At 39.3% G+C, this 11786-nt stretch overlaps 1 protein-coding gene and 1 long non-coding RNA gene across 2 annotated transcripts; one reads left to right on the forward strand and one right to left on the reverse strand.

Moving 5' to 3' along the window:
* Positions 1-3853: 3853 nt before the first annotated feature.
* LOC6903478 (BTB/POZ domain-containing protein 9-like) lies at positions 3854-5440 on the forward strand. Its single transcript, XM_002132321.3, has 2 exons — positions 3854-4081; positions 4140-5440. The coding sequence occupies exon 2, from the start codon at positions 4158-4160 to the stop codon at positions 5268-5270; it is 1113 nt and encodes a 370-aa protein (XP_002132357.2). The 5' UTR covers positions 3854-4081; positions 4140-4157; the 3' UTR covers positions 5271-5440.
* Positions 5441-5709: 269 nt separating this feature from the next.
* Positions 5710-6094, reverse strand: LOC26533632 (uncharacterized). Its single transcript, XR_001450944.2, has 2 exons — positions 6004-6094; positions 5710-5866 (listed from the first exon to the last, which is right to left on the reverse strand). It is a non-coding gene; the product is annotated as an uncharacterized lncRNA (long non-coding RNA).
* Positions 6095-11786: the final 5692 nt, after the last annotated feature.

Below are 11786 nucleotides of genomic sequence, written 5' to 3' on the forward strand. Positions count from 1 at the left end.
AGTATTTTTTGATAGTTTTCTAGTATTTAAATAAGCTTTATGGCATAGATTTATTAAACATCACGAATGTTGAAAGTCTATAGCATGTTTTAGTCATTTTAATAGTAGTTTTCTGGTAGCTTTCAGTATATTCTGATATTTTCTGGTGTTTTATGGTATTTTTTGTATACTGGAAGTATTTTTCTGCTATTTTCTAGTATTTATCCAATATTTTGAGCAGAATTGAATTATTCGCTCATAGTTTTTCCAAAAGTTTTGATTAATTGATTCTACAAAATAAATATTAATAAATAAATTTAATAAATGTTTTAGATCCTCTTTAAAGACATCAAATGCAGCGTATCCATATTTCGGCACTCCATTCACATCTTCTATTGTTGGCGGGGACTCTTTTTTCCTTTTTTGGTTGCCAAAAAATCAGTTAGTATTCTCTATATATATGGTATCGCCATCATTGAAATCAATTAAGTATCTAATGCATGTACAAACGACTACACAGATATGTAGATACATACAAATACGAGATATGGGATGTGTTGGGAATACACTTGTGCCTGACGCTTTTCCAGTTTTTTCGGTAATTTTTGTTTGTTTTTGTTTTGTGTTCTATCGAAAATCTGTTTGCCTAAACAAATGCAAACGTTTGTTGGGAAAACAATTTTTGGTTATGCATTTTGTCGGTTTTAAATTGATGAAAAATAGAAGAAAAATAAACGGAACCAAAAGATAGAAGAATAGAATGAAAAATCGAATTGGTTTGTAGACAGAAAATGTGCATTTAATGGATTGCAATTTCTATGCGCTGCAGTTTGTGCGAAAAATTCAGGAATTGGCGGAGATTCCTTTTAACTGCCTCGTTAGCCAAGGCATCGAACCATTTCACGGAAAGGAATGCTGAAATCGAAAACGTTACCCCAGACCCCCCTTCGTCCTCGTGGTCGTCATCATCATCATCATCATCGGACTACCCATAGATTTATCGTTTTTATGCGCTGGAAATCACATTAGCCGGCAAGCGTAAAACCAAAGAAGCGCATAAAAATTCTGTTCCGTTCTGTTCTGTTCTGCTCTGCAGTGGCAAAGAAAATGCATGGGATTGCGGCCCCATAGCCCCAACACGAATCGAGAGCGAAACCCCAATACAAGATAGCTCTGGAAAGTGGTTCTACCCATACAGGGTGTTTGTTGCCAAAGTTCCCCCCGCTCAGGGCCGGCTTTCAACCAGAAAAGAAAAGGTCAAAGGTCTAAAGTGAGAATATCTCTCTTTTATATAACAAAAAGCGAGTGAAGGGAGTTTTATATAAGTTTACTAATATTTCTTTTAATAGCTATGCTTTATGGAATATATGTTACAATTTGATATCCTTATACATCCCATATTCTATCCTATATACAGAAAATAACCACTTTGAGGTATCCCCTACAAGATATGTACATATACATATCATGTTCTACTTTCAAACCCCAAAAAGACACCCTGTTTTGTCTTTGGTGAAATGCATTTCGCGTCTGGCTTAAAATCATTGAGACACAGAAAGGGGGATAAGGGGTCGAATGGGACGGGATGGATGACTGGGAGGATGCTAAAATAAAAAGTGTTTGAAATTATAGGAAGGCATGCAGCAGCTTACCCACTCATTTCTCTTAGATGAAGTTCCCAACTCATCCCATTCCCATCCCAGTGCCGGTATTTTACTCCTGCCAGAGAGTGCAGTCCTGGCAATTGTTGACTGAGTGAGTGAGCTAGTGGGTTGGGGCTTGCACATGAAATATGAGTTAAGAAAATTGATGACAAACATTTCAACGTTTATTGCATAAAATTACCATAAAATATTGCATGCAAGGTCTTTTATTTTTTTATTTTTTTTTTCTTTCCACTGAACTATTTCACCATTTCTTTGCTTCTGTTCTTCTGTAGGGTAGACCAGCTCGTTATAAAAATGTTCCCAACGATTTGCCAAGAGAGTAAAGGCCGAGCCATAATTGCAATACGAGATGGCCAAGAAGGAGAAGTGACTGTGGACAGTGGTGTAAAGAGGGTGAGTAGATACAATATACATACATATTTATCTAGACTTTAAAGTGTAGAGCTTTAATTCAACAATTCAACTAAAATATGGCTCTGCGTGTGTGTCTGCTTGTGGCCCAAAAATAAATTGATAAAATATTTAAGGGATTTATTGGTCAGAGAATTTCATAAGCGGAATTAAATATTGCTGTTCCGGGTATCTATTGTTATATTTTTCAATGGATTATCGTATGGGATATGCCTACTAAAAATTCATTTAGGCAAAAGCTGTTTGATGATTACATAAAAAATAATCGTAGGACTATGGGTAGAACATTTGGCAACATACATCTTTTCCTCCATCTGTGGCGCAGTACTTGGTTTAGTTTTATTCTCTAGTTTATTTCACCTGTCTTCTCCTATCGCAAAACCAAAATATGGTACAAAATATATCGACCTAAAATATTGCAATAAATTTATCGCACTAGAGTATCGCATAAGACTTATCGGTTAAGGGTTAATATCGGGATCGGTCAGGGCACAAAGTATCGCACCAAAATATTGTACAAGACTTATCGACCTAAAATATTGCAATAGACATATCGTACTAGAGTATCGCTTAAAGATTAATATCCGGATAGGTCAGGGCTGACATCTGGGTATCGGTAGGGGTATTATGGGATTTGTTTAGGGTACTCAGGTGTTGCCTTACACATCAATAGTATTTTTTTTTTGGCCGATTAACCAGTTCAAAAGTCACGTAAAATACCATGAACTAAAGAAATCCCTGATTCCTCAAGGGATCTCCATTTTCTTGGCCTCCATCTTCATCAGCAGCAACGGCAGTGAAATGTTGTGTTGTGCCTGGGGCATAATTAAAAATAATGAAAATAGGTAGACAAGGAGGAAAAGTTATCTACAGAATGCAACTCCCGCTAAAGGATACCTCGGAGCTATACAGTACCTGTCATATTTATCAGTTTACCCTTCACTCGGCACTTCTCGGCACGGCACGGCAGTGTGCCTGTGCCTTCCACAGATGCTGTTGCCACTTTAAATTGCTGCCTTTCGCAAGCGAAGATGTTGCCAAAGGATGCCTCCGCCTCTGCCTCTGGACGCCCCACCCACTGGAGTGTCCTGTCCTGCTCTTGTACCGATTCTTGTGCTCCGTCCTGGACACCACCACCGCAGGCTACATTATTTGACGTAACCAAAGTAATTTTAATTTTCACTGCAGCACTCAGAAAAGCATCATCAGCGATGGGTTCTCTCTCGGGCCTCAGGGTAGGACCTACCAACCAAGTGGCACTACAATGCACTCTTGAGCAAGAAGTGGGCCGGAGATGGATCGGCGACGAGGAGAAGGAAGATGATGAGGAGGAAGGGGGGGGGGGGGGGGGTTTGGTTCCATCCGTCTGGTTGCTTAAGCATATTGTAAATAGACTACATAATGAGCTACGTTTTGCTTTTGCTCCCAAGACACTCAGGTGGAAATTGAGTGAAGGCAGGACCAAAGGAAAATGTGGCAAATGAATTGAACTTTGGTTTTTTTTTCTTTCGTTTACGTTTTCTATGGGTTAAGTATTGTTTGCAGCCGTAAAAGGCTCTATTGTTAGACGTAAGCCATGTCCATTTGTCAGTGTCGGAAAAAACAAAAATCAAACACTGTGAATGATAAAGCCACAGTGCTTATGAGATGCACACGCAGATCAAAGCAATTACCACGTAATCTGTGGAACTGTAATTGATTTAAACCAAATAAGTATTCATTAAAATATCTCCATTTTATCGATGTTTTGCGTGTTAAATATACACATATATATCGATAGCACGATAGCGACTCAATCGATGAATTCAAGAGTTACTCGAAGCAAAACACCGACTGCCGCTGTGCCGACTTGTGAAGTCAAAGAAAGGGAAACCCCACAAATATATACATACCTACAGCCCATGTGTGTACCTGAAAGCCTGCATAAATAGAAGCAGCAGAAACTGACACAAAAATTGCCAAACACCACAAAACGAGGAACAAAACAATCTGTGCGCATAAATTGTTCAAGAAATTGAAATAAAGTGAGTTTATGGAACACAAAGAATACACTTTTAGACATCATTTTTCCATTCCACACAGAAAGATACAGCAACGAAAATGAGCAGCCAGAAATATCAAGGGACCACTGTGGAAAACATCGACGAGATCGACAGCTTCGTCGCGGACATGGCCAGCCTCTGCATGAACGAGCCCTACTCGGACGTGGAGTTCCTGGTGGAGGATCAGCGGCTGCCGGGCCACCGTCTCGTTCTGGCGACGCGCTCTGAGTACTTCCGCGCTTTGCTCTACGGCGGTTTGGCCGAGTCGAACCAACGGGAAGTTCCGCTGGAGGTGCCGCTTGAAGCCTTCAAGGTAATCCTGGGATATCTCTACTCGGGGAAGATGCCTCTGTCCACACTGGACGTTGACACCATTATCGATGTGCTCGATTTGGCCCATCTTTACGGGTTGCAGGCCGTCGAGTCGGGAATAGGAAACTACCTGCAGCAGAATCTTTCTGTCAGTAATGTGTGCACGATCCTGGATGTCGCACGCCGCAACAATCTCAACCAGCTGTCTGAAGAATGCCTCAATTTCATCGACAACAATGGCTTCGATATAGTAAAACATGATTCCTTCGCACAACTGCCCAAGGAATCACTTGAGGAACTCCTGCGACGGGACAAGTTATGGGCCCTCGAAATTGATATCTTTCGAGCTGTATGCAAATGGAGGGACAACCATCCGAACGAGGACTTCAAGACGGTGGCTGCGCTCGTACGTCTCCCGCTTTTGACTGTCCAACAGCTGGTGCAAGAGGTACGCCTCTCTGGCTTATTCGAGCCGGACCAAATATTCAACGCCATTGGTGAAGTGGATACCGGAAAGAATCTGCCCTACCGTGTCGGGTTGTTGCCGGGGGAGAATGTGGCATCAGGGAAACATTTTGCGCGCCGTTTCCAGGATGAGCAAAATCGTACAGCCTTCCAGCTGAGAGACCTTTTCGTAATCAACTTTATTGAAGCTATTTTCCAATATTCCGCATATAACAACACGTTCGAAGTGCATGTTTCTAGCGACCAGACTCACTGGAATCGTGTGGGATCGAAAAGTGTTTATGAAACCGCGACACATTACTTAACATTCAAACAGCGACCCGTTCGCTACATTCGTTTTAAAGGTGTACCTAGTGGTTCTGTACAGTCTCTGACAGCCATGTACATAAAGTAGCACTGTGACTTTGTGCATCAGCAGCGACCTCTGAGTGGGGAAGGTTACGTCCTTTGATGAAAGTGAAAGGTAGTCGAACCCATCTCTACTCTACAGGAAATACAGACTTTAGTAGCCGTACGTATATCTACATACAAAAATTCAAATGTAATAAACTGAAATTGTTCTCATTTCCTGTGTTTATTTTTCCATTTTAATTGTGGTTTCAAACTGGTTTTGGTCTTTGGTCTATTGGCATTTCATTATTATTATTCTTGATTGTAGCAGAAGACCAAAAAGTAAGAGATGGCACAGACCCGTTCCTAATCATCGGGAATCATAGAAAACGATGGAAAAGACTCATTTGTGGGAAACGTCACCGCTTAGAGGATTGTCAAAGATTTGACCTATGGAGCAATTGAAACCCCACAAAACCCCGACCTAGAGGGGGGCAGAAGGATATGTACGGGCCACCGACGCGGCGGTCAAAATATGGTTTTATTATATAAAATACATCTTTATGTTAGACAAAACGCGTATGATGTGGACTAATTAATTTAGTATACAATACCATTTCAGAGTTCATTAAAATCGAATATTTCTCAAACAAACTGGAGCTGTAAGTAAGGGATTGCTATAAGGATATTTTATGGAATTTTCAAAGCCATCTTTGGGCATTTCTCATTTGCCATAGATATAGACAAATATATAATATAAAAGAGAATGCCACATAGTATATGTAAATGGAATTTACATAGATCTAAAATGAATGAAGTAATGCCATAATTTAATTTAGTACCGCAATCAAGTGGTTCAAAGCTGAAAATGTCTATTTTTTTGTTTTGTTGTTGGATATATTTTGACTAAAAATGTGGTGTTTGGTTGAAAGTTGAAATGACAGGCGACGAGAGCAGAGGGATACACACAGAAGCAGAGAGAGAGAGAGAGAGAGATAGAGATAGAGATAGAGATAGAGAGAAAGGGTGAGATAGTCCTTCAATTTGGTTGATCTGCTCGTAAATTGTTGGCCAAGGCAAACTCTTTCCCTCCAGTCGTAAAGCCAACGTATGCAAATTTCGTATTCACTTTGTCACACAAGCACAAAACAGACACACACACACACACACACACACACACACACACACACACACACAGCCACTTGTGCATTCATCATCAGCCACATCATCATTTATACATTGTATTTGTCTGTCGGTAGTAGTAGTCGTTCTTGTTGCCACTGCCGCTGTAGTACATAAAACTGCTGACATTTGTTGTTTTCAATTTAGGGCATTGCAATGCACCCCACTCGTATCCAGCAAACTACTCTTGAAAATAGCACCCAATCTCCTACGCCCCCTTTCATCCCCAAAATGTTGATATTTTCGGTTGGAGCTTAACATTAATTGATTTAGAATTTGTTGCAAATGAAATTATGTTGAATTGACAGTTTAAGGGATAAAGGATATAGGGTCGTGGTACAAAATGGTATAATGGATTTGGGTCTGGTCGAAAACTTGTGAGATTTGTGGCAGAAAGTTATTAAATATTGAATTAATAATGAACAAAAGAGCAATCCGAGGCCGGGCAGCTAAAAATCAAAAGTTAAACAGACAAAAGTGTACAGTAACATCTAATATATGACTGTGTAAGCTTTACATACAGAGAAAATGTCAGACAACGACAACAAGTACTTTGAGCATTTACATCCACTTCGTTTCATCCGTCTCGCGCTGGAGTACGAGTCAAATATAGAAAATTTCGCTCATCTGAAAGTGATGATTGATGCTTCGGACAAGGAATGTCCGCATTGTCATGTGCTCAAATTCAAGCATGAGCCAAATGGTCTTTGTTGCGTTTCACTAAAAGTGCAACGACCTTAAATTGAGACACCACCAGAACTTACTCACCGGCTCAGATCCAGATTCAAGCAACTAGCAAACGCTAGTTCTATCATAGAAACTGTTAAAAACTGTTCAATTACAGACTTTAAAACCGTTATCCAGCTGAAAACTCCCCTGACTCTGGAGTACAATGTAAAATCTACCAGCAGTGGAAGTTATAGACCACATTCTCTACCAAACTCTTTCGCCCACTCACCGCCCCAGTCAAAAGGCCACAAACTGTGCTAATTAGCGTAGACAAAAGGCACGAAAAAACTGAAACAAACACTCAAGAAGTAGAAAGCCAGAAGAAGGGATTCAGGCCCCAGACATATGCTTGTATGCAAATACACTATCCACTCACGTATGGGGTTCCGTGTGTGTGTTTGTGTGTGTGTGTGTGTGTGTCTGTTTGGAACAAGCAGTAGCAATAATTACAACCGTTGACACACAAAAGACTGCACAGAGAGAGAGAGAGAGAGACCAATGCATGGACAAAAAGTGGAAACATCACGCATACGCCATGTTGCACGGAGTCTGAACCTTTTGCAGCTGGAACTGCAGCTACTGCTGTTGTTGTTCCTCAAACAAAAGCCCCCGTGCACACAAAGATACAAAAAAAGAACTGGAAACCCGCCATTCTCTGCCCCGACTCGGCTTGGACAATACACGTCTGAGGCAAAAGCAGAACTGGTTTCTGGATTCTGTGTTGAGCGGATAAAAGCTTATTTACAAAGATTGTGTTAATGCAGCCTCGCGGCTATGCAGCACACGGACTTTTGTGGTGTCATTTTGAAGCCTCCCCACACGACTTTAAGTGACTCAGACAGAAGAGAGAGAGAGAGAGAGAATTATAAAGATGTATGATATTTACTATATTGCAGAAAATAGTTCCAGTCGGGGCTTTATTATAGGCCGTATGAAAAATGCTAGGTCGTTTGAATGATAGAGCCACAGTGCTTATGAGATGCACACGCAGATCAAAGCAATTACCACCGACGCGGCGGTCAAAATATGGTATTATAATATTTGGGATTTTTTTTGGCATACAAAAAAACTTTATGTTAGACAAAAAGCATTTGATATGGACTAATTAATGTACTACATTACAATAACAATTTAAGTTGCCCTTACACGACTTTAATTGATGCAGACAAAAGAGAGAGAGAGAGAGAGAGACTGCGGACTATAGACATGGAAAAAATAGCCCCCAAAGAGATGGAAAATTTACAAGTTTAAATTTCATGAATATATTCAAGATCCAAAGAAAATGGGAAATTATAAAGATAAATTAATGTAACAAAAAAAATGTATTGTAGAAAAAAAGTATTATTATCAAAAAAAAAAAATTAAAATAAAAATATGATAGTAAATATATAAAAAAAAAATAAAAAATATAAATAATTAAAAAAATAAAATAAAAAAATTGTAAATAACAAACACAAAATACAAAAAAGAAAAAACAAAAATAAAAGAAATAAAAAATATATATATACAAATAAAAAATTTAATATTCAGTTTTTAAATACAATATTAGAAAAATAAAATAAAATTGTTTTTGATCTAAAAATAAATAGACCCATATTTAATGAAAAAATAAAAACGTTTAATTTAAATACTAAATATATATTTATATTTAAATATATTTTATTTAAAAATTAAATATACACTTTTTTTATATACAAAATATAATTATTTTAAATAAATTTAAATACTAATGATAAAATGTTATTGAAAACCATTAATATAGATTTTTAAATCCAAGTGTAAATATACAAGTTTCAGCCCTTTTTTCTTTGTGTGCACTTTGTATCCTCTAATCAACTACCTGTATCTGCGTATCTTCTTTCCTAAAAGCTTCGCTGCTCACATCAAGCGTAAAGCATAAAGCAGTAATATAGTCGTAGTATCCTGTATTGCATCCTCCATTAAACCATTTCCATTTGTTCTGCAATTCCTGTTGGGTTGGCTGGCCTTGCATTGTGCGTATAAATTATGTACCAGGGAAACGGAGGAAATCCATAGACGAAATCTGATTTTCTTGAAATTTGCATTTGCACACCTCTCTCTCTCTCTCTCTCTGTCTCTCTCTCTCTGGACAAAAATGCGAAATGTGAAATGCGGAACCGAAACCAAAGAACCGGAGAGCGACAACGAATCACGTACATACTACCACCACCAGGAGTGATATATATGCAAGTGCAAAGGAATAGGTTGGAGGGACAGGGAGGATGTGGATGTGGGGGATACAACCGTGGAGAGATGCCTAAGCTTAAGTGCCATTAGGCACTAGGAGTTCTCGGGTCTCGCCTGCTACCTACCTCGGAGGCATGTTACAAATGTACATAATGCATATTTAAAGAGTTGGCTGGCAAGTGCCAAAAATCGAATATTTTAGTCCGGGAGTAGTCGCAGGAGCTGGAGCAGGAGCAATTGCCTGCAGCATGGGAGGCCTGTGAGAGATCCTTGGCACTTAGCAGGCGACGTTTCTTTAGGTCTCCTGCTTGCTGCATTCTAGCTGAAAGTGTGGCAAATACTTATGGGATGCACATTGAATTAGGCTTACGAAATGGAGCTACTCAAAAGGTGCACGATTCTTTAGTGTGGAATATTGGAATAATTATCGCACGAAATCTGGCACAGGAAATATTGAAATTGTTCTTTCAGCTCTGTTCTGGTTCTGTTGTATCTCTGGTTCTGGCCAATTTTTTCACTTTTGGTTCACGCGTTGATGTGTTCCGTGTTCGACATGAAAACCACAAGGAAAAAATGTTTTTTTTTTAATTTTTTTTTTTATCCGAAGGCCATAAGTTGGCTATAAATTTATACAGATGTACGGAATGCATATACCAACTGTAGGACAGTGCGGACAATACATATATGTATATGTTTGTGCATACAGATGTACTATCCGAGTGCTAACTTCTTCTTTCTGGCACATTTTTTTTTTTGCGTGCCCGCCTGCCTGCCTGCATGCCTGCCACTTGAGTAATTAAATTCAGCATCGCCATGCCACACGCCCGCAGTGCCACACAAGGGGGAGAGGGAGACGGGAACTGTGCTGTGCTGTGCTGTGGGCAATGGGCGTGGCATTAACTCTTTTGTGGTTTAACATTTTTGTGGTTAAATGAATTTAAAACGCGCATCGTCGCGCCCCAAACTTTCACACAGGTGCCAAAGTGACAACAACAAATTGCCCGCTTGCTCTACGGCTCTGTCTCTGTCTCTGTCTCTCTGTCTCTCTGGCTCCCTGAAAATTCCACCGATTGCTGTATATGCTGTCGATGACGACGATGTCGACATATGGAAATGCTGATGGATGCATTCGGATGGGCGGTACAATTCAAGAGGAATTTTCGTTCTCGCCCATTGATATGCAAATTGAGAAAGACAACTCAAAAAAAAAAAAAAAAAACAAAAAAACACAGGTACAGTGGTAGGTAGAGATGGAGGATATACAAAAAACTATAAAGGGATATTTCTATGTTGTCTGTGAGAGATCGAATTTTGAAAAAGCTTTCCAAAGCCATAAGGTATTTTTTTGGGGTATTTTGTTTATATACGTTTTGTTTAATAACACACATTGGTATTTTAATTTTCGTTACATGATTTTCATTTTTATAAACGGTATTTAAATAGTACTGAGGCTATATCAAAGTAGTTACGTCAGCCAGAAGAAAAGCAAAGGAAAACGTTTAAATAAAGATCAAATCTAATAGAGTGCAAAATCTGGTTCCAAACGGAACCCTATTATAGCCAGAGTAGAGAAAAAGAAGATCGTTTGGCTCTTTGAACACCTGGCTTTCAAGGATGTGGCATGAGTACCGGGTATCTTAGTGTCGCGACCCGTGTGCCGCCTCTACTCAAACGGTTCCGACTGGTTCTGCCTATTTTTAATGTAATTTATTTGCCGCTGTAATTGTTGTCGTGTGGAAAAATCGAAAAATTAAAACGAAAATGAAAATCGTATGCAAATTGTTTTCTTTAATTGAATCATTTGAAGGCAGGCGACAGTTTTGGAGCGACAACAAATTGCGTTTAACATTTATATCCAATAATTTGCGTTTATCGTGGAAAATAATTAAACTGAAGCAATAATTAAAATGGGAAATGATAAAAGGAAGTAAAATAAATAAAATATATATATACATATGTATGAATCATTTAGTGAGAGATTATGCGGAGTGGAATCTGTTTGATAGCATTATGAATCTTAACGGTAATTGGCGGTGCGGAATAGTTTGAGAAATATTTCTAAAGCCTTCCAAAGGTAGAAACCTTAAAACCTCACAATAACACCATACTACCTTGCCTCAAGCCTTTTAATGTTGCAACAAAAACAAACACATACACACAGACGCATAGACGCACTTCTTTCCGGCAACAACTCTAAAAACATAGAGGGGGAAAAAACTAAAAAGCTTTTCGTCGTCAACTTCCTCGGCAAGTTGCAGGCGGCTCTCTGCATGATAAATGCGGCTTTCTGATGTGCCCCCCCCTCCCCCCTCCATCATGTCTGTGTGAGATGTAAAGGATTTGCTGACAGTGCAGGGAGGAGGCACAGAAAGAGTGTGATAGAGTGAGAGAGAGAGAGAGGGGGGGCTTTTAAGGGGGCTGCCTGACAAAACATAACGCGACATGCTTCATTTGTTAGAAA

This window comes from Drosophila pseudoobscura, chromosome 4 (genome assembly GCF_009870125.1).
Source record: "Drosophila pseudoobscura strain MV-25-SWS-2005 chromosome 4, UCI_Dpse_MV25, whole genome shotgun sequence".
In the NCBI taxonomy this organism is placed as follows: domain Eukaryota; kingdom Metazoa; phylum Arthropoda; class Insecta; order Diptera; family Drosophilidae; genus Drosophila; species Drosophila pseudoobscura.